Raw genomic sequence first — 27,816 nt, forward strand, 5'->3', positions numbered from 1 at the left:
AAGGGGGAGACACACTTTTGTAGTTGCATCGTGAGGAGGGGGCAAACACTTATGGAGTGAGTGACCAGGCCAATGATGCTGAGAGGAACTGAGGCAAGGATATCCTCCACATTCTGGGGCCAAAGCATGAGAAGATTCTCTCTGAAATGATTCACATATTCCCCTGTTAGGTCTGTCCTTTCCCTTTGGCTCCATGAGCTCATTCTGATATAAACCCAGAAAATGATGGATGAGCTGAAGGAAGGAAGATGATGTTCATTTCTTCCAGTATGTAGTCAGATCATGATTTTGTGCTTTTAATGGTTTTCTCCTGACATGAAAGTCAGACTCCAAGAGATCAGTTGAATCAGAGAACAATGCAGCTTACACCAAACCTTGGATCTTTTTCTCCTCAGCTTTACAGGGAAATCAAAGAAATGTTGGAAACCTACCCAAATGATGTTGAGCTCTTCTAAAGGCTGCAAAACAAACAAACACACAAAAAAACTAAAAGAAATCAAAACTCTGAAAATCTCATGATATACTGACCTACCACAAGAGTATTTTCTCTCATTTTCTAAATTTTCTAAATTTACACTCTCATTTTCTAAATTTTCTCTTAGTCCAGTTACTAATGACTATTGGATCTTGAGAGTCTTTAAGAGAAAGGGGGAAAGGCCTGTGTTTGGAGCCTGGGATTATAGATCAGTATTCTGACTGTGTTTGGATACTGCATGTTAGAAAATCATTCTGTATAAAAGTATGTTCCTATTCATTTAAGATGGACCTGTAAGATGGAGACAGTAATGAAATTTGTCTTAATACTTCTTGCTTACTTAATAGTCTCTTGGTAGGAGTAAAACTTGACCAGTGCCCACTACAGTCTTTGGGGTGGAAAATTTCTTGGTTTTGTGGTGAAACACTTCTTTTTGCAATGAAGGTGAGTATTTTGTTATGGTTGATGTTTCTCATGAAAAGGCTTTCTCTTCATAAAGTGGCCCAGGGCCTAGAGTCTGTCATTTGGATGCATCATCTCACTCTGGGTCTCCTTCCTCTCTAGATCCGTCGGAGGCAAAAAGCTCAAAAGAAGGCAAAGCCCTCACGAAGCCGAAGGCCTCAGACTCGCAGGTCAAGCTCAAGAAGATCTGGATATGCTTTTGCTCACCAAGAGGGCTATGGAGAGCTTATCACATCTGGAAAAAATATGCGAGCTAAAAATCCACCCCCAACACCAGGGCTGGAAAAGACACTGTATAATAGCACTAGCTGGATTGAAAATTTATGTAAGAAAACCACAGACACAGTGAGCAGCTTTAGCCTGGATAAAACAGTGAAACTGTGAGTCAAGATGAATTTAAACCACATAGCTACTTTTCACTTCAGCCGAAGCTGAAATTCAGCTGGCTCCAGAGTTTGCAATCAGGGGCTGAGGTGGGCAGATTGCCTCAGTTCAAATCTCTGGCAAACAACTGCCAGGGCCCACCAAATAGGGGTGCACTCTCTGGGAAACCAGGCCAGATGGTCACTGTCTAATTTGTGATTTGCTGGGCAAAGGCCTCACAATACAAACAGAGGTTTCTCTTACCAACCTAGATACCAACTAAACTGAACTTTAGAATCTTAATAATGGAGAAAAATTTGTAACTCTGCATATACATTGAATGGATCTTCAAGTAGATAAAACGAGTGCAATCAAAAGGTATACATCTGAGCTGTGAAAAGCATGCTTGTTGACAGATAAGCATGTATATGTGAGATCAGCCTTTCCCCAAATACATTTTTAAGATGTACAATGTGTACTATGGTGCTTTCAGATTAACAGCTGTTTGTGACTCTCAGGTCTGGATATCTACATACCATGTGTGTTTAGCCAGGACAAACACATCACCTTCATGCCCGTAGAATAGAAAAACATATTGATATTCCTCCTTTTGTTTTTTTTTTTTTGTTTGTTTTTTTGTTTGTTTTTTTTTTTACCGGTCTGAAGACAGAGTAGATTGGAGCATCTTTATAGTGGGATAAAAACTGCGAATTTGGTCAAATGTATTCACAAACCCTCAGGGACATGTTCATGAAATGTCCAAGAGGGGCTCTCTAGTAAGTATTCTGGACACTCTTCTATGACTTTTATACCATCCTCAGTAGTAACTTGCCCTGCATCATCCGGTGCCATTAATGAAACCAGCATAGCATTGGAATTTCACACTTTAATGAGAATATTCCAAATAGTGTATAGGCAAATACTTTCAACACTTCCAATTTTAAAAAGTTCAGATTTGAAACCAAACAAATTAATAAACAGTCTCTTCAATTACTATTTACTCAGGTTTAGGTCATTCAGCGTTAGTCACTTTCGATATTCAGCTCTTGTGTTTATAATTGAAGCGTATATGTAAAGTTCGTTTTACATATATGGAGATGTTCCAGTCCAGATTTTGAATCCATATGTGAGTTACCACTGTAGTTCCTGTAAAAGAATTCAGGCATATTTGTGTTCAGACTCCAGCTTTATTACTTCTTACCTCTATAACCTTGGGCAGGAAATGTGCCTCCTCTGAGACTCACTTTCTTCCTCTGTAAATGAGGATATACTACCTACCTCATGTGGTTGTTTGGGGATTATCAAAGCACAAATTCTTAAATCATTGAAAACATAATTTTCATATGAATAGACTTCCACTTAACTCATCATCAGAATAGCAGCAATTTGAAGAGAATGTGAAATTGGAATTTAGTCAGTAGGAAAAGCCTTGGAATGAGATTGCAAAATAAGATATAAAACTGGTTAGTGTGCTACAGAGAAATAGAACTATCGCCCTGGAGGTAAATTTCTCTGTCAGAAAGTACAAATAAAACATTATCATGCTTTACCAATTTTCTACAAGTCCATCTCCAACTTTACCAGGTCCCTAATCTGGTCTCTGTTGAATTATTATTCAAAGTTGTCTTTCCCAAGAGAGTCAGATGGCCCTTGGCTGGGTTTGATGGATAATGGGCTAGCACACAAGATGACACAATCTCCCCCCCCCCCTTTTTGTTGTTGTTGTTCATAGTTTCCTAGTCCAGGATAATTTTTCCTGAATAGGATAAAATAAGATAATGTGTAAAAGACCCTAATCCAGTATTTTGATCATAGTAAATACTCATAGATATTCCCTTTTCCCGACATGCCTGCATGGACTTACCCAGATACTAGCTTTTGATGTCAAACTTGTGATTAGTTTCACTGTTTGCTCACTTTTTGTAACATTTTTGAAAGATTTGAAAACCTCCAGTAAATGGTTTGGCGCTATTGGTGTTTGATGTTGTGTGTCTTCTTTATTGTGAACTCACCAGGGAGAGTTTTTGTCACATTGGTTAACTGAGTTTTTTCTCCTCCTGAGTTTCCCTCTCCTTTACATGGCTGGGGAAAATGTATACCATTCTTAGGATCAGAGTCAAGAATCAAATGAACCGATGGGACCTAAGTGTAAGGAGTGGGAAAGATTAGGAATCATCCAAGTTTGCAAATTCAGTTCAAATTAAATAAGGCTGTTTTAAAACAGATAATGTGGATGATTGTGAGAGGAACACATTATCAACTCCCTTTGGCCCCACGAGATCCAAAATAGCTGCCACACCCATTGCGAGGTCATGCAATTCCTAGTGCCAGGGATTATTTTGAACCTGAAGATACAGAGCCTGAGGAGTGGGTGATGATGGTGGTGCTCTGGGGAATAATGAAATTTTAATTTTGCATAAATGTTATCAGATTACTTGGGGGAGGGCACCCTTTTTTCTAGATTCAGGACTGAAATTGGTAAATTGTGTTTTAAATTCTCAATCGTAAATTTTGAGCTGTTTTAGGCCATTGCAAATTGTACTCCCTTGACTTAGATCTGCTATCTTTGTCTCTCTCCTATGCCTACAGGTATACATACCTATGAAGGAAAGAAGGAAAGAAGGAAAGAGAGAGGGTTGAAGAAAACAATAGCCATAGAGCAAGAGGAAAAAGGGAATGAAGGGAAGAAGGGAGAAAGGGAGAAAAGAGTTTCCAGGTGATAGGACTTTCAGAAAAATAAATTTAATTCCTCAAGGAAAAAATCGATTGTAATTGAGAAGTAAATACTAAAACCTCCTTCATAGTTGGTGTGAGACCAAGAAATTTTTGTTTGCAAGGGGGCCAGGAACTCTGGTTTCTCCTCACAGTAAGGCTGCTGATTTCTTTGAGGGTATGCCACCTGACTTGCCCAGGCCTTAGTATCTCAGTCCATCAATGGAGACACTGGGCGGTCTGGTCACAAAGACCCTTTCTCATTCACTCATTCTGTGAACTGTTCTTGCCAATATTGCCCACAGTGTATTTGTAGTTGTTTTTGATTGGACAGAGAGAAAGAGATTGAAAGAGAGAGGGAGAGATAGATTAAGCTGGATGCTCTCTTGAGTGCAAAGCTTGGGTCCTGTACTGGTTTGTTTCTCTAGAACAGCCCCTGGTGCCCCGTTGTCTCAAGGCTTCTCTCATGTTACCACAGAGGTGCTAAATCCTATAGTCATGCTTCACCTAGGTCAGTTGAACACTTGCAGTTTCTTGCTAATAATTCACTGAGATCTTATACCCACACTCTCTCTCCCTCTCTGCCACTTTAAATATCAATGGTATACAGATACAAGGTAAAATAGCCCAGTAAGAAGAGGGCCATTTTTAAGTCATCTCTACCTGGTCTCTGGGCTTAGAGGGGATTCTTTGGGCCTTTGCTTCCTTAGGATTCAAGGCAAAACAACAGAGCTTGAGTAATTTCCTTCATAGTTATATAGAACTTTTCAGTTATGCATCATCTGAAACTTTTCACTTTATGTAGCAAGTCGCCGTATTTATTTTTTTTTCAACGTTTTTTTTTTTTTTTTTTATTTTTGGGACAGAGAGAGACACAGCATGAACGGGGGAGGGGCAGAGAGAGAGGGAGACACAGAATCGGAAACCGGCTCCAGGCTCTGAGCCATCAGCCCAGAGCCTGACGCGGGGCTCGAACTCACGGACCGCGAGATCGTGACCTGGCTGAAGTCGGACGCTTAACCGACTGCGCCACCCAGGCGCCCCTTAAGTCGCCGTATTTAAACAAATTGGATTCTTTGAGCCTTTACAACCCTGTGAGGTGGTCAAGATGTTTATGGTTCTTTGGGGTTTGTTTTTTTTAGCCCTATTATTATTTTAATTGCAGTATAGTTAACAGTGTTATATTAGTTTAAGGTATACAATATAGTGATTCAACAATCCTATATATAATTCATTGCTCCTAATAAGTGTACTCTTACCCCTTTACCTATTTAACCCATCCACCTCCCCCTCCCTTCTGTTAACCATCAGATTGTTCTCTATAGTTAAGAGTCTATTTCTTCATTTGTCTCTCATTTTTCCCCTTTGCTACTTGTTTTGTTTCTTAATTCCACATACAAGTGTAATTATGGTATTTGTCTTTCTCTGACTTATTTTACTTAGCATTTTATTCTCTAGCTCCATCCGTGTTGTTGCAAATGACAAGATTTCATTCTTTTTATGGCTGAGTAATATTCCAGTGTGTGTGTGTGTGCGCGCACACACGCACGCAAACATACCACACATCTTTATCCATTCATGTAATAATGGACACTCGGGCTGCTTCTTTAATTTGGCTATTGTAAATAATGCTGGTATAAACACAGGGGTTCATGTATCCCTTTCATTTAGTGTTTTTATATTTTTCAGGTAAATACCCAATAGTGCAATTATTGGGTTGTAGGGTAGTTCTATTTTTAACTTTTTGAAGAAGCTCCATACTGTTTTCCACAGTGGCTACACCAGTTCGCCTTCCGGCAAACATTGAATAAGGGTTCCTTTTTCTCCACATCCTTGCCAACACTTCTTGTTTCTTGTATTTTTGATTTTAGCCACTCTGACAGGTGTGAGGAAATATCTCATTGTAGTTTTGATTTGCATTTCCCTGATGGTGAGTGATGCTGAGCATCTTTTCATGTTTCTGTTAGCCATCTGTAAGCTATCTGTATGTCTTCTTTGGAGAAATACCTGTTTGTGTCTTCTGCCCATTTTTTAATTGGATTATTTGTTTTTTGGGTGTTGAGTTGTATAAGCTCTTTATATATTTTGGATACTAACCTTTTATCCCATATGCCATTTGCAGATACCTTCTCCCATTCAGTAGGCTTTTAGTTTTGTTGGTTGTTTCCTTCATTGTTCAGAAGCTTTTTATTTTGATGTAGTTCCAATAATTTATTTTTGCTTTTGTTTCTCTTGCTTCAGTTGATCTATCTAAAAAAATATTGCTGCAGGTAATGTCTGAGAAATTGTTGCCTGTGATCCTTCTAGAATTTCTATGGTTTCAGGGCTCACATTTAGGCCCTTGATCCATTTTGAGTTTTTGTGTATGGTGTGAGAAAGTGGTCCAATCTCATTTTTTGCATGTAGCTGTCCCATTTTCTCAACACTGTTGAAGAGACTGTAGTTCCCCCATTGCATAACCTTGCCTCCTTTGTCAGTTAATTGACCATATAATCATGGGTTTATTTCTGGGCTATCTATTCTGCTCCATCGACTAATGTGTCTATTTTTGTTTCAGGACCATACTGTTTTGATTACTATAGCTTTGTATTATATTTTGAAATCTGGGATTGTGATATCTCCCATTTTGTTTTTCTTTATCAAGATTGCTTTGCCTATTCAGTGCCTTTTGTAGTTCCATACAAATTTTAAGGGATTACATAGGGATTATATAAAATCTGTAGATGGCTTTGTATCATATGGACATTTTAACAATATTCCTTCAATCCATGAGCATGTAATGTCTTTCCATTTCTTTGGGTTTTCTTCAAATTCTTTCATCAGTGTTTTATACTTTTCAGAGTACAGGTATTTCACCTCTTTGGTTAAGTTGATTCCTAGGTATTTTATTATTGTTGGTACAATTATAAATGGGACTGTTTCTTAATTTCTCTTTCTGTTGCTTCATTTTTAGTACGTACCAGTACAACAGATTTCTGTACATTGATTTTGTATCCTCTGAGCTTACTGAATTAATTTATCAGTTCTAATAGTTTTTTGGTGGAATCTTTAGGGTTTTCTGTATATAATATCATGTTATCTGCAAATAGTGAAAGTTTTCCTTCCTTCTTACCAGTATGGATGCCTTTTATTTCTTTTTGTTGTCAGACTGCTGCAGATAGGACTTGCAGTACTATGTTGAATAAATGTGGTGAGAGTGGACATCCTTGTTCCTGACCTTAAGGGAAAAGCTCTCAGTTTTTCATGATTGAGTATGCTGTTAGCTGTGAATTTTTCATTGATGGCCTTTATTATGTTGAGGTATGTTCTCTCTAAATCTATTTTGTAGAGCATGCATGTTGTACTTTGTCAAATGCTTTTTCTGTTATCTATTAAAATGATTATGTGGTGTTTATCTTTTCTCTTATTGAAGAAATGCATCACACTGATTGATTTGTGAATACTGAACCACACTTGCATCCCAGGAATAAATCCCACTTGATCATGGTGAATTATTTTTATAATGTATTGTTGGATTTGGTTTGCTCATATTTTGTTGAGGATTTTTGCATCTATGTTCATCAGAAATACTGTTCTGTAGTTCCTTTTTTTTTTTTTTTTTTGTAGTGTCCTTATCTGGTTTTGGTATCAGGGTCATGCTGGTCTCATAGAATAAATTTGGGAGCTTGCTTTATTATCCCACTTTTTGGAATAGTTTGAGAACAGGTATTAATGCTTCTTTAAATGTTTGGTAGAATTCACTTGTGAGGCTGTCTGGTCCTGTCTTCTGTTTTTTGAGAGTTTTTTGGTTACTGATTTAATTTCATTGCTGGTAATTGGTCTGTTCAATTTTTCTATTTCTTCCTGATTCAGGTTTGGGAGGTTATATGTTTCTAGGAATTATCCATTTCTTGTAGGCTGCTTAATTTGTTGGCATATAATTTTTCATAATATTCTCTGATGATCCTTACTATTTCTGTGGTGTCAGTTGTTATTTCTCCTCTTTCACTTCCAATTTTGTTTATTTAAGTTCTGCCCCCTCCCCCTCTTTCTCTGAGTCTGGTGAAATGTTTATCGATTCTGGCAGTCTTTACAAAGAACCACCTCCTGATTTCACTGATCTATTGTTTTGTTGTTTTAGTTTCTATTTCATGTATTTCTGCTCTAATGTTTATTATTTCCTTCCTTCTTTTAGTTTTGGGTTTTGTTTGTTCTTTTACTAGCTCCCTTAGGTATAAGGTTAGGTTAGTTGAGGTTTTTCTTGCTTCTTGAAGTAGGCCTATATTGCTGCTATAAACTTCCCTGTTAGAACAACTTTTGCTGCATCCCAAAGATTTTGGACCATTGTGTTTTCATTTTCATCTTTCTCCATGTGTTTTTTATTTCCACTTTCATTTCTTGATTGGCCTGTTCATTGTTTAATAGCATGTTATTTAGCCTCTATCTATTTATATTTTTCCAGACTTCTTATCGTGGTTGATTTCTAGTTTCTTAGTGTGCAGTCAGAAAAGATGTATGGCATGACTTTTTTTTTTTTTTTTAGTTTGCTGACACTTGTTTTGTGGCCTAATATGTGATCTACTTTGGAGAATGTTCCATGTGTACTTGAGAAGATTGTGTATTCTGCTGTTTTAGGATGGCATGTTTTGAATATGTCATTCAAAGCCACTGTTTCCTTGTTGATTTTGTTTGGATGATCTATCCTCCTAAGTGGAGAGTTAAAGTTCCCTAATATTATGATATTACTATTGATTACTTCCTTTATGTTTGTTATTAGCTGCTTTATGTATTTGGGTGCTTTCATGTTAGGTGCATAGATATTTACACTTGTTAATTTTTGTTGGATTGTTCCCTTTATGATTATATAGTGTCCTTTGTCTCTTCTCACAGTCTTTGTTTTTTAAAGTCTATTTTGTCTGATATAAGCATTTTATACTGGCTTTCTTTTCACTTCCTTTCCGCATGTGTCTAGGTCTGAAATGAGTCTCTTGTAGGCAGCATATAGGTGGATCTTTATTTTAATCCATTACCCCATGTCTTTTGATTGGAGCACTTAGTCCCTTTACGTTCAAAGTACATATTGATAGGTATGTACTTATTGCCATTTTTTTTACTCGTTTTATAGTTTTTTTTTTTTTTTTGTAGTTCTTCATTTCTTTCTTACTGTCTTCTCTCACACTGGTTGGTTTTCTTTAGTGATATAACTGGATTTCTATTTTTTGTGTATTACTGGTTTTTGGTTTGTGGTTACCATTTGGTTTATATATGGCATCTTATACTTTAGCAGTTATTAGGTTGATAATTGCTGAAGTTTCAATCCATTATTTACTCCTCCACCCCACCCCCACATTTTAGGTATATGATGCCATATTTTACATCCATTTAATTTATAAATCACTTGACTCAACTTTGTAGATATAATTAAATTTACTGCTTTTGTGTTGCTTTCTTACTCCTATTTATGATTTTTCTTTTCCACTCAGTGTTCCCTTTAATAGTTTTTTATATGTCTGGTTTAGTGGTGATGAATTCCTTTAATCTGTTTGTGTGGGGAAACTCCTCCTCTCTCCTTCTATTCTTGGTTCTAAGTGTTTTTCTTTCAGCATTTTGAGCAGATCATTATGCTCCCTTCTAGCCTTCAAAGTTTCTACTGAAAAATTAGCAGAAAGCCTTATGAAGTTTCCCTTGTTTGTAATCGTTTTCATTTGCTGCTTTTAAAATTCTTTTTGCCATTTTAATTACTATGTGGCTTGTCTAGACATCCTTGGATTGATGTTGGCAGTTGTCTGTCCCTCCTGGATCCATATCTCTATTTTCTTCCTCAGACTCAGAAATTTTCAACAGTTCTTTCTTCAAATGAATTTTCTTTCTTTTTTCTCTCTTCTCCTAGGATCCCTATACTGTGAATGTTACTATGCTTGATAGTGTTGTGAGTTACCGAAGTCTATTTTATATTATTATTTTTCCCCTCTCTTATTCAGCTTGATTGCTTTTAATTACTCTGTCCTCCAGGTTGTGATCTGTCCTGCTTCCTGCAGTCTACTGTTCATTCCATCTAGTACATTTTTCATTCCATTTATTGAGTTATTTCTGATTGGTTCTTTTTATATTTTCTCTTAGTTAAATGTCTCACTAAGGTCTTCTACTCTTTTCTCAAGTCTCATGAGTATCCTTATGATCATTAATTTAAATTCTCTACTAGGCATATTATCTCCATTTTGCTTAAGACTCTTGCTTCTGATTTTGTATTGTTCTTTCATTTGGGACATAGTCCTCTGTCTCATTTTGTATGTCTGTTCTTATGTGTTAGGAAAGTCAGCTACATCTCCTGCCCTTGAAAGTAGTGGCTTTATGAAGAAGAGTGCCATGCAGTGCAATGTCCCCTCTTCACCAGAACTGGCACTCCAGGGGTTTTGGCTATATGTACTATTGTGTGTACCTTAACATTATGGCTGAGCCACATTTGCCTTCCGTTCAGTCATCTGCCTGTTGTGGTCATAGTTTGTTCCCTGTGTTGTTATTGGGCCAACCTGGGGCTGCCTTGGCTTGAGTTGAGCCAAACAGGTGTTTGCCAAATATGCAGTAGCACTGAACTACAGGGCACTTACCCTGTGTTGTCCCCTGAGAAGCTGTCATTGGGGAGGCCTGAAATCAAAGAAGATATTTGCCCCTAGCCCACCCTGGGGCCATAGTTGGATGGGTGTGTTTTATCTTCTCCTCTCCCTGGAGGCAGGAGTCCACCTTGGAATGGTGCTGGTCCCTTCCAGGGCTGCTTGCACACTGCCAGGCTTGTGGGACTGCTTTGGATTGGCTCTACTTAAGGTCATATTTGAGGGGGAAAGTCCACAGGAGAACACCAGGGTGGAGCATGCACTTATTAGGAAGGTTTGTGAAGGTCTGCTGGGGGAGGGGACCTGGAGACAAGGGCAGGATGGAGGCAGCATGTCTGCAGTCTAATATGGGGTAGGGCATGCTGCTGGCAAGTGAGTGTGGGTGCAGCTTTGGTTTCTGCAGGTGTCTGTGTGTCTAAGCTGGGGGGCAGGGGATGTAAATGGTGCTTGCCAGCCCCTTTGTTCCTGGAGAAGTCTCCCAAGGGTCCCTGTGCCATAAACAAATCTCATTCCCTGTTTCCCAGGGCCGTTGTGCTCTTTCAGGTTGGGGACTCATTTTCCTCTTGCCCTCAGGCTCTTCTGAACTGAACCTGCTGATTTTTAAAGGTTTGGGTGTTAAGCCCCATTGGTTATAAGAACTGGTGAAATTTGGTTCCTCTGGTTTCCATAGCCAAATGCTACGGGGATTCATCTTCCCTGTGTGGGTTCCCTGTGCCTGGGGTGTCTGATGTGAGGGTCTTTTTCTTTACCTTTTCTGTGCCCACTGGGTCCTTCCCTCCCACAGACAGTCCTGTGGGTCAGTTTCATTCCTAACTGCATCTCCACCTTTCCTACCATCTTCCATGTGTTCTCTATATTTATCTGTGGAGAATCTTGTTCTGTTAGCATTTAGGTTGTTCTCTGGGCTATTTACATTGGTGTGGGTGTAATCTAGTCCTATCCATGGGACAAGGTAAGCTTGGGATCCTCCTATTTCACCATCTTCCCCAGAAATCCTCCAGAATGTTCATGTTAAACCCTTTTTAGGAAGAGGATATTGACGCACAGAGAGATTAAGTGCTTTGTCCAATATCCCACAGAAAATAAAAAAGCTAGAACCCACTCAGATCGGCCACCAAATCCAGAGCTTCTTAGCTATAACTACTCATTTCACACCAGGATCTCCTCATAGACATGGGATTTGTAAACAAATAGTCCAGCTTCCTTCTAAAGCAGTAATCCAATTTTTCAAGTGTTCAGATTTAGGGAAGAAGAGCAAACAAAGGTCAACATGTTTTGAAAGGTATATTTCAGGAGTTCTCTTTTCTCTCAATGCAAATAAGCAAGATTTCCTCCATTGCTTCCTTTGTCTTATGCATTTCATGAACTTATATAGGCATAGAGTGCAAACAAGGGAAATATTCATGCTTCAAACTATTTTTAAAATTTCTAGAAAGTACCACAAATCAGAAAGGTTGTAATTCTGAATTTTATGGTAAGGAGTTGCATTATTCTGTTAGTGTGTGCACAAAATGCCTTGATATTGATGTGATCTAATTACGTCAGTTAAACCCTCAAAATTATTATTTCACATTTTAAAAATTAGATACGAAGTTTATTAGTGGAAGAAGCTAGCAATAATGATGGCTTTCAGACTGTGATGGGCTTTTGTGGGTCAGGGGTCAGAAAATCATGTGGGGCCACAATTTTCCAATTTTTACATTAACATCTGGTGTTAAACGTCTGAAGTTTGCTTTACTGCGTCACATTTCATTCCTCAGTGAAAAATCATAAACTTTTGCAATTCTCTAGACTAAGCATTTCGCCGAACTGCCTGGAAGCCAGAACTAAATGACCCATGTGTTTCAAAATGCTCATTGCAAAAGATTTGGAGGCCCTCACTGGGCTAATCTGTACATGTGGAGCTATGACTTAACCAAGAAAGGGGCCTATCTGTTCTAGAGTTTCAAAACTTCCTGGCAGATCTATTCCTGTAACTGGTGCAGAATGCAAATCAGTTTAAAGCTGCGTAAGTAAATGTCCAGAGTTCAAGAAATAATAATGATGAGTTGGCCAGAATCTCTGGCTATCTCCATTCAGATTCCCGTAAGGTTTATAAGGGCAAGTTTAAATTTTTAATAAACTGCAGCCCTGGGCTTATACAAAAATATTTTATTGAACCAGGATACATGGAGAAATTATGGCTAACTTAATTTAGAAATAATGATTGAGAAATCTAGTCATTTCATTCTTGTCACCATTTTTTCTGTACTCCCTGCTTTCTTCTATGTAAATATGAGCAGTGAGTAGGATACCTTATTTAATGGTTGGTAGTTCTACCTCTAGTGCATTTTCTTTCTCCTCAGTGTGCAAACGCTGTATAAATAAATATATAAATACAGCTGATGCACAGAGATTGGAGAGCAGTCACTCTGACTCCAGAACACCCTCAGAAAAAGTTTTGAATAAAACTCCTGTTATTTTCTTGAGATGTTGTCACTTCCATTAAATGATGTTTGAAAAAAATTTGGGATGATAATTAGATGATTAGGAGAGATAATAAGAATGGACAGAGGCTATTAATAACTTGCTGCCCCATTGCTAATGGTAGCTGGCCCTCATTCTTACTCTGACCATATTCTAAGTCACATATGGAAACAATTCTTATTTTTCTTTATCATATAGTTACTTGGTCTGAAACAGAAGAAAGATTTTCTAAGCCAAGAAATTTATAGATACTATAGGGAAGGTCAAAATATTTTCTTGGTATTTCTTTATACAAATAAGGTAATAATTTATATTTCTAACAGCTGTAAGATGGGTATTAACAGAAATAGCTTCTAACTGTACATTAATGTAAAGTATCCTTAAGTATTGTAAATGGTTTCTTACCTATACAAATTGCTATTATTGATCAAATAGTTTTATAAATTAAAAAAACCTATAAATAATTACGGTTCAGGAGTTTGGGAGTTTAGTTACATTTTTTGGCGATAGAAAAGATCATTGGAAATATCTTTTTGATTGGCAGGGTTTTATTTTATGGCTCTGTTTCTTCCTTACAGTTCTCAGCATAAGGTAAGGTTTATACTTTCCTTACTTCCAGTAATTTTGTCATCTCAGATGAAATGTGCTAAAACACTTGGCACTACCAGGCTAAGCACAGGGTTTGGGAAGGAGAGTGGATAGATTACATAAGAAGCAGAAAGTTTCTCTTTCTGCCCTTGGGGAGGTTCTAATCTAGAATCTTTCTACAGTGCCTTACACATATCATAGTTCATTGAATTCATTTCAAAGATGCACCATTTATATATTATTTTAAAAATAAAAAATATTGCCAATTATTGTAAATATAAAATATGGTCATTTCTGGATTGTGGGAGATTGAGAAATGGCTGGTGGAAAACTACAGTGTATGGTGACTACTGTTCTAAGATGTTTGAAGATATTAGTTTCACTTGTTGTTTGGGGATAGGAAATAGGATCTCTTTTACAGCCGAGGGAAAGGGAGAGAGCCTGGAGGGACAGGAGCAAGAGGGTACTTTCCCAAGGGAACATATCAGAGGGCCTCTTCACAGAGCACTGGTGATACCTAGAACAAGGAGAGCACTGCAGCAACTATCCCCCAGCATATGCACTCCCCTAGTACCCCACAGGATAAATACCTTTGTGGCATTTTCCCAGGACCTACAGGTTTTTCCCAGTGCTGAGAGAGCATCATTTCCTTCTTAGAACTCTGCTGTGTAGCCTATGGAGTCCTTGGGATTCCATCGGTTATCATTTTGGCAACTTAATCTGATTAATTTACTTGTATCTTATTTTCTGCTGCAGCATCCCCACAGAGAAAAAAATGAGATTCACTTATTAATTTTAGAGAGGAAGGCAGATGGTGTGGTGAATGAGAGTCGGGGCTCTGGAGTCGGTAGCCTGGGTTTTGCTCCAGCCAAGGCAAGTGCCTTAACTATCACTTCAAACTTTATTCCAGTCTGATGTGTAAGAAAAGTAATCTTACCTACCCATATGGCTCCTGTGAGGATCAGATGAGACAATGCTTATTGCAAAACACTTGTCATAGTGCCTAGCACAAAAGGCTAAATAAACACAAATAACTACAAGCTGTGTAGTTTACCAGAAAGAGCAACTGCAGGTCTGTACTGCAGAGGGCTGCATTTCACTTGCCCAGAGGAGATTTAACAGGACTTTGTTTTAAAAGTTTTGGCCTATAGAGGCTAGATAGAACTGGATTGTTGGAAAGAAGGAGGGACTCTAGGGGTGGAAGAGAAGTCTCAGTGACTGAATGCTGGAAGGATCTACATTTCTTAAGCCTGGGAAATGAAGGGATAGTGCATTCTTTAGAGAAGCAGGGATCCTAATTCCACTGCCTTGAAAAGCCCCAAGAGATGGCAAGTGGTATAACACCTAAATGGCTGGGGATGTGGTCAGCAAATACCAAGCCTTCAGAGCAATGACCCCTGTCTCTGTAGCTTAGTCTGTGCCCAATAGGGAGCTAATGTCTGGCTCTACACATCTGGGCAATAACAGTGGTGACACATGGGCCTTTGAAATGAAGACTAGGCCCTTCCCTAGTTCCTGGGACAAGGTAAGATCTGAGATTCTTAGACAAAGGGATAGAGTGGGGAGACTGGGGATTCAATCTAGTCCAATTGGATATAGAAAGGTAAAAGTATGTGTCACTTTTACATCATAATTCTATAGAGCAAACCCATACCCACTAAATAATTCTTTGACTTGCTATTTTGTGTAACAGTTATCATTATCATCTTATTCTGAGAAGAAGTCGAATGAGAATGTGTGTCTATACAAGCTGCTTGTAGGGCTTTTGTGCTCTCCCTATCCCCCGACACCATGGTGGTGTTCCTTAATCCATCCACTAGACCTAAGTCAAAGATATCAGACCTAAGCTCTCAAAGTCTATTCAATACTCATTCTTATCAACTACCATTTACCCTTGACGTGGACTTTCTACCTGATCCTCCAGCAGGTGGCCTGAAAACTTTCTCTAAAACAGCATCATATAAGATTTACAGGGAAGATGGTGGATTAGGAGGATCCTAAGGTCCCCTCCTCCCAGGGATCCAACAATATAACACCAGTATGAGTGTAAATAACCCAAAGAATGGTGGAACAGTCTCTCCACAGCTAAATGTAGAGAAAAGGCCATGTTGAAGAGGGTAGGAAGGGCTGAAATGCTGTTGGGAGGTAAATGGACCCATGGAACTGTCTTCAATAAGGAGGGATTTAGCAAGCATTGAGAGAGGAGACAACCAGACCCTCACACTAGAAACCCCACGCACAGGGAAAATGAATTTTTGTAACATTGGCCTTGAAAACCAGAAGGGCATAATTTCACCAGTTCTTACAATGAACTGGGCTTAACACCTGGAACGTAAAACCAGTGGGCTCAGCTGTGGGAGAGTCTGGAAGGCAATAAGAAACAGCCCCTGCCCTTAAAGAGAGAACACAGTGAACAGCCCTGTGGAGATACAGCAGTTTGAAAAATACCTGGGATTTACTGGAGGGGCAGGGATCCTTGGGAGACTTCTCTAGGAACAAAGGAGTTGGCGGGTACTGTTTCCCTCCCCACCCAGAGCCGAGACACATGGACACCTGTGGAAACCAGCACAGCACCAACACTTGCTAACTTGCTAACAGTGCACCCTGTCACTGCATTCTCCTACAGACATGCCCCTACCAGCTAGGCTTTGGTTCCTGGTCTCCCACAGCAGACCAGCCCAAACCTTGCTAATGCTTCTGTCCTGCCCCCATGTTCTACTGTGGACATAGTCCCTTCCCACATCAGTCCTGCATAAACCTTGTGAGCAAGTGCTCCTTCACCCTGAATTCTCTTTTGTACCTGCCCCCTCAAATATTCCTTGCCTGGAGCCCACCCAAACCATTTCCATAAGTCTGGCAGTGTACAGGCAGCCCCTACAGGGACCAGTACCACTCCAAAGTGCTTCCTGCCCCAAGGAGAGGGGAAGATAATCACATATACACACCAGTCCAACTGCAGCCCCGACAGTAGGCTAGGGGCAGACATCTGGTCTTATTACAGGCCTGCATACCAACAGAAGTTTCGATGGGGCAAAGCAGGGAAAGCACCCTGCAGTTCAGTGCTACTGAATCTTTGGCAAACAGCTGGTTGTCTCAACTCAAGCCCAAGGCAGCCCTAGACTGGCACAATAACACAGGGACTAAACCCTGCCTACAACAGGCAAAGAACCATTGCAGATGACTGGATTGAAGGCAAACACAGCTCAGTCACAATAGTAGGGCATATACAGCATACATATAAGACGCCACTGAAGCACCAGTCTCTGGTGAACAGGGGGCATTGCACTGCAGGGCACTACAGGACTTCTTCATAATGCCACTTCTTGCAAGAGCAGGAGGTATAGCTGACTTTCCAAACACATAGAAATAGACAGACAAAATGAGACAGAGGAATATATCCCCAATGAAACAACATGACAAAATCACAGCAAGAGTGCTAAATGAAACAGAGCTAAGTAATGTGCCTGATAGAGAATTTAAAGTAATGGTCATAAAGATACTCACTGGACTTAAGAGTGGAAGACCTTAGTGAGACCCTTAATGAAAAGAAAATGTAAAAAGAACCAGTCAGAGATGAAGAACTCAGTAAGTGAGGTTAAAAATATACCAGAGGGAATGAATAGAAGATGAGAGTAAGCAGAAGAATGATCAGTGACCTGGAGGACAGAGTAATGGAAATCAATCAAGTTGAACAGGAGAGAGAGAAAAAAATAAATAGAATAAATAAAAGAATAGGCTAAGTTAACTCAGCAACACCATTAAGCATAATAACATTTGCATTATAGGGATCTCGGAAGAAAAAGAGAAAAGGGAGCAGAAAATTTATTTAAAGAAATAATAGCTGAAAACTTACTTAATTTGGGGAAGGAAACATCTAGTAAATTCAGATCTAGGAGGTACTGACAGCCCAACAAAATCAGCCTGAGAGAGACAGTGATTAAAATGGCAGAAGTAGTGATAGAAAATTATAAAAGCACAAGGTGAAAAGAAAAATAAGTTATATATACAATGGAAAGTCCATAAGGCTATCTGCTGATTTTTCAGCAAAAATTTTGTAGACTAGAAGGGAGTAGTATGAAAAATCCAAAGCCCTGAAAGAAAAAACCTACAACCAAGAATACTCTATCCAGTAAGGCTATTACTGAGAGTGGAAGGAGAGTAAAGAGTATCCTAGACAAAAGTTAAAGGAATTTACCACCACTCAACCATCTATACAAAAAATGTTAAAGGGGATACTTCAGTTAAAAGGAAAGACCATAAGTAGGAGTAAGAAAAGGAATCACAAAAGCAGTAAAACTGTATCTATAAAAATCAGTCAAGGGATTCACAAAATAAAAGGATGTAAAGTGTGACACCATATACCTAAAACTTGGGGGAAGAGGAGTAAAGAATGGGTTCAAACTTATAGAGAGCTTTAGACATAAGATATCCTATATAAACCTAATGGTAATCACAAATCAAAAACTAGTAATAGATACGCAAAAAATAAAGACAAAGGATTCCAAGTATATCACTAAAGAAAGCTAGCCCACTGTGAGAGAAGATAGTAAGAAAAGAAACAGAGAAGAACTACAAAAACCCATAAAACAAGTAGCAAAATGGCAATAAGTACATACCTATCAATAGTTATCAATATCAACAGTTATTTTGAATGTAAAGGGACTAAATGCTCTAATCAAAAGCCACAGGGTTACAAAATGGATTAAAAAAGCAAGACCCATCCATACACTGCCTACAAGAGACTCTTCAGACCTAAAGATGCCTGCAGATTGAAAGTGAAGGGATGGAAAAGCAATTATCATGCAAATGGAAGTGAAAAGAAAGCTGGAGTAGGAGTACTTCTATCAAACAAAATAGACTTTTTCTTTTTTCCTTCCTTCCTTCCTTCCTTCCTTCCTTCCTTCCTTCCTTCCTTCCTTCCTTCCTTCTGAAAGAGACCATGAGTAGTGGCAAGGGGCAGAGGGAGAGAGAGAAAACCTTAAACAGGCCCCATGCTCAGTGGGGAGCCTGACATGGGGCTTGATCCCATGACCCTTGGATCATGACTTGAGCCAACATTAAGATTCAGATGCTCAACCATCTGAGTCACCCAGGAGCCCCCAAAATAGACTTTAAAACAAAGACTTTAAGAAGATATAAAGGACATTACATAATCATGAGAGGACCAATCCAAGAAGAATATATAATAATTGTAAATAATTATGCATCCAGCATGAGAGTACCCAAATACATAAAGCAGTTAATAACAAACATAAAGGAAGTAATCAATAATATAATAATAGCAGGGGATTTTAACACCCCACTTACATCAAGGGATAGATCATCCCCACACAAAATCAAAAAGAAAACAGTGACTTTAAATGACACATTGGATCACATAGGTTTTAACAGATATATTCAGAACATTCATCCTAAAATAGAATATATAATCTTCTCAAGTGCACATGGAACAAAAGATCGCATACTAGGCCACAAAACAAGTCTCAGCAAATCAAAAAATATCTAAATCACACCATACATCTTTTTCCGGGCAAAACTCTATGAAACTAGAAATCAACCACAATAAAATGTCTGGAAAAAAACACAAATACATGGAGGCTAAATAACATGCTACTAAACAATGAATGAGTCAATGAAGAAATCAAAGAGGAAATTTAAAAAAAAATACATGGTGGTCCAAAATCTTTGGGATGCAGCAAAAATGGTTCTAACAGGGAAGTTTAGAACAGTACAGGCCTACCTCAAGATGCAATAAAAATTTCAACCAACCTAACCTTATACCCAAGGGATAATAAAAGAACAAACAAAACCCAAAACCAGTAAAAGGAAGGAAAAAATAAACATTAGGGCAAAAATAAATGAAATAGAACCTATAAACAAACATAGAAACCCTGATAGAATGGATCAATGAAACCAAGAGCTGCTAGTTCTTTTAAAAGATCAACAGAATTGATAAACCTCTGGCCAGAGTCCTCAAAAACAGAGGAGAGGAGAGAGGAGAGAGAGAGAGAGAGAGAGAGAGAGAACTTAAACAAAGCTGGAAATCATAAAGGAGAAATAACTGACACCACAGCAATAGAAAGGATTTTAAGGGAATGTTATGAAAAACTATATGCCAGTGAATTGGACAACTAAGAAGAAATGGATAAATTCTTAGAAACATAACCTCCCAAACCTGCATTAGTAAGAAACAGAAAAGTTGAACAGATCAATTACCAGCAATGAAATTGAATCAGTAATCAAGACTCCTGTGCTTGCTTCTGCCCTTGGAGAAAAGACTTAATAAATCTCTCATCACAGAACCTCAAATGTTAGAAAACAGAAGTTCTTCCCTCTGTACTCCTTTCTTCCCTATCACATCACAGCCTCCACTGACTGAAGTGGCCTGCAGTCTGACGTGGAAGTTGGAATCATCCCTGACCTCTAAAATATTTTCATCTTCACAGGGCACCTTGTCCATATCTGGGAGGGAGTACCTTGAGGCCGACAAAATATGGAAAAAGTAGAAACTGAGGGAAAGGTGATATTTGGAGAAGTTTCCAGAGATTGGCAAGCTGATGTCCAAATGGTTGGGGTTTTCCCAATACCACTGCTTAGTGTGGGGTAGTTTTGTGTCCATGGCATATGATAGCTGAGGAAAAAAAGCCAGCAACAAAACAGACAATGTTCCCATGGTAAAAAGAGCTGTGGGGATCCTGGGGAACTAGGAAGGGGGAGTTGCTGGAGAGAAAGCCATGGGACATGATGGGTTTAAGAAAGACATGAAGGACCATCTATACTGTGTGCAGTCTATCTTCCTGGGAAAGGGAGAGAAGGAAGAAGTCAGGGCATGGCTCTGACTTAGAAGGTCAACTGTGGGACTGTTTAGCAAAGACACTTACCATCTCCATGCCCATGTCCCCACCAGGAAAATGAGGATCATTGGACATTCCTTGAATGGTTGAGAGGATTACACCAGAGAATGATTATAATATAGCAGCTAACATGTTTTTCGCCTTTATTAAGTGCTGGGGGTTGGGCTAAGCCTCACATGAATTATATCCACTTCTCACAACAACCCTGTTTTCAAGTGAGAAGACTTAACTGAACCCCAGAGAGTTTGGGTAACTCACTCAGAGTCATGGAATCACCGGAGGAGCTGGGAGTCAACTCTGGGAGTTTCGTTCACTCATGGCCTGTGTGTTCTTAATCCAATGCCATCTTTCACATACATTTAGACTTTGGGTTCAGTCCTTGTAGTTCCTGGTGGCTTAGCTTTGTGTCACAAGTGTGCACACTTCTCATGAAGGTTCTCTACTTTATCTAATCCCTTGACATATCCAGCTTTGGCATTTCTTAGCATTTTCTTTTTAAGTTTTTTTTCCTCAACTTCCAATCTGTGAGTAAATATAAAGAAGAAAAGAGGAAGTTATTTTCTTTAAAAGTTTCTTTATCTGCTTTTGTTTATACAGTAGAAACTTGCCTTGAGATAACATCAGGCATATGTCGATTTGCTATGGAGCCCTGCTTTGGGGGTTCTCCAGACACACATACTGGAATCAATCACAATAAATTCTATATGTGGGTTGCTTTCCTCCATATAGCATGGTAAATTCTTCAGCACTCATACTAAATTTTTTATGGCCATGAAACTGTTCTCCAGCCAGGTCAGCCAGAAGTGGTAGCTCCAAATTTTTGAGTCAGCACTAGAGTTCGGAAGGGTTAAAATTCTTAGATCACTTTTGGCTACTGTTAGAAAAACACCGCCAATTTTCCTCTCTCTCAAGATGCTAGATTTTTTGTTTTAAATATGATTGTAGGTGTTTTTAATGGATGCATAATCTGCTAAAAAGTTGTCTTTTTTTTAATCCTGAAGATGCTTTTTACTATATGGAGGATTGCCAAGGACAAAATGCCTATGCCATGCCAAAAAATTATTCTCACTAACCTGTTTGTTATAAAAGATTTGCTATAGCATTTCTTCACATTTCTCCATTCTGTTCCTCTTGGCCACTGTTTTTAAGCTGGACACTGCATTTTCCCTGCCTTATTTCTCCACACAATCAAATCAGAAATGTGGAGATAATTAGCAGGACACAAAGGTAAATCATTTATTCTATGATCCCCCCAGGTTCACTTGGTTAAGGATGGCACCAGAACCCTGATGTCCTTGTAACTGGATGAGTATTGGTTAGAAGATAAGATACACCAGCCAACCTCAGTGAAGTGGTTGACCCCGTCTCTGCTTTTATACCCACTATACACATCTGTATAATCACACTTATTTTGGTTGTGCTGATTATATATTTTAAGTCTGTTTCTCTAGACAGAGAAGTCCTATAGGAAAGGTTCCATGTCATATTTGCCTTTGAATTTCCAGTGTACTGCACCGTTCCTGGCAGATAATTTATTGTCATAATATTTGCTAAATGAATGAATAGTCATGATTCAGACTTATTTTTGAAATAAAAATCCTGTTCTGCACAAAGCATTGACGTGGTCTTTTTGGCAACATTAGACTTGGAAAACACATCTCCTATTTAACCACGGATGTATGAATACTGCGTATTGACCACATCCTGGAGATAAACTCTATAGTTTCACTGCTTTAATCATTCTTAGTCAATATCTGGCATGAAGTGAAACCCCACAGGAGTTACTAAAACCTTAAAAATACATCATCAACTGAACCCCACACATGGAATATGTATTTTAAGTGCATTGCAGTATTTTGGGCTCTAAGGCAACGTTTCCTCTGTGATTAATATTTTCCCCTTGAATTTACTTTTTATATTTTCATTTTACCCAGCCTTGGTTATCTTTACTTGTTTACATTTTACCATTATTTATTTTATCTATTCATATTCCAAGCCACTTTGAGTCCTTTGGATAATGATATGGGACAGGACTAACTAATTTTAAAAACACTGCCAACTCCTAGGTAGGGATTCAAATCAGAGACTTTTGGGAGAGGTGGATGGAAGTTCTTTCTCTCTTCCATGGTCCACTCCACGATCACGGGTAGATCACTTAGTTCACATTACCCTTTGATTCTGTTATTTGTTCAGATAGTTGAAAATAATACCTTCAAAAATATGTGGAAGTGACTGGAAGGCTCTAAAAAACAAAAAACAGAAAACAATGACTTAAGGCACTAAAAAGAATCAGTTATGCCTCCTCATCAATTCTTTCCAACCCCCAAAGAACTGTGTTTTGTTTTTCAGGTCCTTAGGGACAGAATGCCTCATGAAGTCTTTCTTGCTACTTCTTGGAAAATCAAGTAATAAAGCAATAGACTGCCTATGTAAAACACAGTATAGATCCTTAAGGGACTTTAGATCAAAAGAAATAGAGCTTGGCACATGGCACAGGAGAGCAGTGAAAATAGCCCTGTACTTGGAGTCAGAATACCTGGGTTCATGGTTATGCCATGGAATCTTGAGCCTTTTACCTAAGTTTTTCAAATTCTATGCCCTTGCTTGTCAAGGATAGTGGTGCTATAGTCAGGATTAAATAAGAGAATGAACATCAAAGAAGCTTATAGCTTGTAAAATCATATCAGGAGTATATGTTATAATAGATAGTGTTTATATTTGATGCAAAATGAGGCATTGGAAAGAACTTTGGAGCATACAGACCTGGATTTACTTGCCCTTCCTAGCTATCTCATTTCAGGCAACATACTTGACACCTATGAATCTCAGATTCTTAATCTGTATAGTGAGTACAGATGGAGTGTGGTAGAGTTCCTAGGAATATTGGTGGCAAAGCATGGAAAGCATGAAGCAGAGTGGCTGGCACATAGTATGAACTGAATAAGTGAAAGCCTTCATTTCATGATTAATATAGCTTAACAATAGAAATTGTATATAATTTAGTGCTAAATTGTTTGCTTATAGCCTGTGGATAGTGTCAGAGTTTAGAGAAGAGGTATGCCAACTATATTTGTGGTCTTGTTAAAAAGGATTTATGGAAGAGGAGTAATTTTAGATAGTCCTGGAAAGGTGAGTAAGCTTTGCTTAGGTGAAATAAACAGTAGTGATTACTCCAATTAGTCCTTTAGACATAGATAGCTCAGTCATGATCACACTTGAATTTTTCTTGGACCTTGTGTAGGCCTGGGTATAATGGTGTTTTTGTAAACTTCCAAAGCATTTATTACATAAATCCAAGTTGAGAACCATTTCCTTAAAGCCACACATGAATAGATATATGTTTAATTGTTGAGATGGTCCTATGGAATGGAATATTCCAGAAAGCACACTGGACTGGGATTAGGAGTTGCAGGTTCTTTCTATAGCTCTACCCTGACTGCTGGTGGAGGTCTTTGGCCTCCCTCCTCATCTGCCAAACAGGGAGGCTGGACTCTGTGTCTTCAAGCCCTTATGGTCTATGATGTAGCCAAGCAGGTACCACCCCCACCCCTCTAATTTGGGAAGGCAGGATCAGTGGTTGAATTGTGGGGGTGCTCCTCTTGCTTTCCCCATAAATATACTTCTCTCCTCCCCATACCAGCCTCACCCACAAGCACATGAGAGAAGCTCAATAAGGACATCTGAAAACTGTTTTCCTCTTTTCCTGAGAAATGCCATAACATCATCAATCTGTATTTGTTTTATTTCTAATGAAGGAAATGTGCCCCTCTTATTGGAAACACCTTGCAGAAAGAGGCAAGAGTCTCTCCCTGCAGTCTGGCAGCTGAGAGCAGAGCTGCCAGCTGCACCCCACCTGTCCCAACAGCCAAGACTGACACAGCCTCAAATGCTTTCCATACGAAAACCTTTGTGAAGTTTCCTGTGCACACAGTGTAGACTGGGACCCAGTTGCTGTCTCTGGCCAAGGTAATGCAAACCACATGCTTGGAGAGGTTCCCCCAGAGGCCAAACATAAGTGGCACCTTCTTATCTTAGTCATGAACCCCTCTTCCATGGACCAGGCATTGGTCAAAAGTGTAGAATAATTGCAAACACCAGTCCTGAAAATCACTGTGCACTGGTTAGGCCACCTAATGCTCCTTAGAAGGCAGCTGTCCATTTTTACTCTTCGTAAACAGCAGAGGGGGCTGGAAATTAGAAGGAAGGTAGTACATGTGGGGGATTTCATTTGGCATCCTAACTTCTTAGTCGGAACTTACCAGGTAGGACAGACAGCCTGTGGCCTGGTCCTCGAGCTCTTTCCTAGGTCCTGAAGTGAGTTTCAAAGAGACATGTTGGGTATAGCTGGGAGCCAGGCTGGCTTGCTTCCCCTACTTGTCAGAGTTTTGAGAAGGGGCCTTTGGCTTGTCGCTGGGTGGTGGCATCTGCCATTCTGTGAATAGGACATCCTGCAAGGACAAAATTAGCAGTCCTAGAATCATCTAGAGAACAATCCCTGCCTTTCTGGTGATAATATTTCCTGTTACAGACTCCATTTGAGCTTCAGTTAAGCATAATGCCACAGGAGCTCAGCCTCTGGACGCAGAATGAAGTCACTTCCTATGTCAGTTCGTTGCTTCTATATCTAACTCCATCATTTAACATCCTCAGAACCTCAGCTTCCTCATCTGTAAAATGAGAAGAATGATAGCCACTGCAGAGGGATTTTTCAAGGATTAGCTTATATAATACGCTCTGACGCCAGACTGCCAGGGTTTGAACCCCTCTCTACCACATTCCAGCTGTCAGGCAAGTTGGTTCTTCTCTCTCTGCTTCAGTTTTCTTATGTGTAAAATGATAAGACTAGTGGGGTCTACCTCATGGGGCTGTTGTGAGGATTAAATGAGTTAATACTTATAAAGCTCCTGGAATAGTGGCTGGTACAGAATGTCGATTTGCTATGGAGCCCTGCTTTGGGGGTTCTCCAGACACACATACTGGAATCAATCACAAATTCTATATGTGGGTTGCTTTCCTCCATATAGCATGGTAAATTCTTCAGCATTCATACTAAATTTTTTATGGCCATGAAACTGTTCTCCAGCCAGGTCAGCCAGAAGTGGTAGCTCCAAATTTTTGAGTCAGCACTAGAGTTTGGAAGGGTTAAAATTCTTAGATCACTTTTGGCTACTGTTAGAAAAACACCGCCAATTTTCCTCTCTCTCGAGATGCTAGATTTTTTGTTTCAAATATGATTGTAGGTGTTTTTAATGGATGCATAATCTGCTAGAAAGTTGTCTTTTTTTTTTTTTTACCCTGAAGATCCTGAAGTGACTGCCAGTTATTATGATTACTAGGACTATGCACTCAGCCAGGGAAGGAACATGTATTCTCACCTCTCATTTCCTCCCTCTAGACTTCCTGGGATGATTCAGATGTGAGTCCACTGAGGTGTCATCCTGGCCCTGAGGAAAGAGAAGAAGAAGTTGTGGGACCAAGTGAATAGATCAGGGACATAAGGCTAGCAGCCCAGTCCCCATGGGAGAGCCCAGGATCAGCTGATCTTTCCACAGGAAGAGGAGAAACCACAGCAGCCCTCACTTTCCCTGGGCTCTCACTGAGTTTTGCTAAGTCATTCCTAGGTCTTGCCTCATGGAGAAAGATGTTACTACAGAAGCCAGAGAATGCATGCCTAGGGTCCCAGGCTCTGTGCTCAGACCAGGATGCTCTGTGATGGAGGCCTGCAGGAGGGGTAGGGTGGGGTAGAGAGGTTCTTGCTTCCCTCTGGCAGGTATGGAAGACGTTGAGTATCCACTTCAAAAAATAATTTCTCTTCTGGGGTCAGAAGAGGAGGACAGTAAGCAGTTTCTGGTTGCTCCTTAGCATAATTGTTACTCTTTTCTCTAAAATTAGTCCATACCTTATTCCTAGAGAGATGGCCTTACTGCACACTTATTTATTCTAGAAGTAATGAAGGGCCCACTATATGCCAGACACAGTGCTAGGGAGTGCCCTCAAAGAGAATTTCATAAAATCTTAAATAATCACTACATAGTATTTTCAGCTTATAATATAAATGGGTTCAAAGTCCAATGTGGGCATAGTGAATGAAGAGATCACACAAGGCTTCAAGGAGGAAACAATGTTGGTGTTGAGCTATTGGTTCCCAGAAACAGACCCACCTGAGTCTGCTACTTGTGATCTTGGAGAAGTTATCTTAATCTCTGGCTCTTGGTTTCTCCATCTGTAAAATGAAGATAATGGCACCATCTTTAAAGATTTTGTGTGTGGACTGAGATAAAATATATAGTGTGCCAGGAACACTGTAATTAACAAATGGTGGCCATTTTTAATCAGTGAAGATCTGCATATGTCTAAAAATTCCATGGGAGGATTTTTTTTGAAAAATTGTGGCACATTTGGAACTTAATGTTCATGTTTTTGTTTCATGGATGGTTGCATCTGAGTTTACAACCATGCAGTCAGGATCACTGAAGACTATTCCAAGATCCAATTAAATTTCAAGTATTCAGGAGTCAGTTCAGGAGGTGAGTCCTTGTACACATATGGCCAGAGTTCATGAACAAAGCTTTCATGGATGGGTTCACACACCACCTCTTCTGCCCATGGCAGAGGGCTGCTGCAGTAGTCTACCCTTACAGGGATTATCCACACAGGCCGGATGCATCTTGAAGTTGGAGGAAGAGGAGAAGGAGATAGAATATCTCAGCAAGGCTCCAGGACATTCCATTCATAATCCATGTGGTTCTTTCTGTGGAAAACTCTGACTCCATAGTGGGTGAACGGTCTCCTATATAATGGCCCTTCCCCAAACTGTTCAACTAGTATCTATGCAGCATGATATGTATCTATGTGAGTCACATGTGCTTGCCATCTCTATCATTTCTGTATAAAATGAGAAGAGCAGTAGGATCCCTGAGAGAATGGTGGCGCTAAGCTATTCAGGACAGAATTCCTTATAAGTATTCTTGGTTCCTTCTGCTTCTGCCATCTTTCATGAGTTTCATGGGACCCTGTCTCCATTTTTATTTTTTTGAGTTTTCTCCCTCTCCTTTTGTGATCCAGACTGTACAACATCTTTAAGAGCCTGATACTCACTTAGCCAAAAAGGGTCTTGACAGTAGTCTTGGGTGTAGCCAAGACTAAGTGGGGTTCATGCCTCACTCATCTCCCCTTCCCCCCTTAGGGTTTAATTGTGAGTTAGGGATTTATTATTTTACGTGCACTATATTGTTGTGACTTAGAGACTGTTGTGTTCTCAATGATAAGTCTCCAACTAGAATACACACTCTTTGTGGTCAAAGGG

The 27,816-nt window shown here is 39.4% G+C and overlaps 1 protein-coding gene and 1 long non-coding RNA gene across 5 annotated transcripts in view; one reads left to right on the plus strand and one right to left on the minus strand.

The window, feature by feature from the left end:
- The window catches only part of ATP8B4 (ATPase phospholipid transporting 8B4 (putative)), a 264,094-nt gene extending 262,325 nt beyond the window's left edge, over positions 1–1,769 (plus strand). For all 4 annotated transcript variants that reach the window (XM_045449777.1, XM_045449778.1, XM_045449775.1 and 1 more), the window contains one exon: positions 1,040–1,769. In XM_045449777.1, coding sequence (XP_045305733.1) covers positions 1,040–1,321 — 282 coding nt within the window. In that variant the 3' untranslated portion in view covers positions 1,322–1,769. The remainder of the gene's footprint in view (positions 1–1,039) is intronic.
- A 399-nt stretch (positions 1,770–2,168) lies between these two features.
- Positions 2,169–27,816, minus strand: LOC123583041. The gene is made up of 5 exons (XR_006704713.1): positions 26,672–27,816; positions 25,886–25,954; positions 24,770–24,958; positions 20,769–21,032; positions 2,169–2,446 (listed from the first exon to the last, which is right to left on the minus strand). It is a non-coding gene; the product is annotated as an uncharacterized LOC123583041 (long non-coding RNA).

Source organism: Leopardus geoffroyi, chromosome B3 (genome assembly GCF_018350155.1).
Source record: "Leopardus geoffroyi isolate Oge1 chromosome B3, O.geoffroyi_Oge1_pat1.0, whole genome shotgun sequence".
NCBI lineage: Eukaryota > Metazoa > Chordata > Mammalia > Carnivora > Felidae > Leopardus > Leopardus geoffroyi.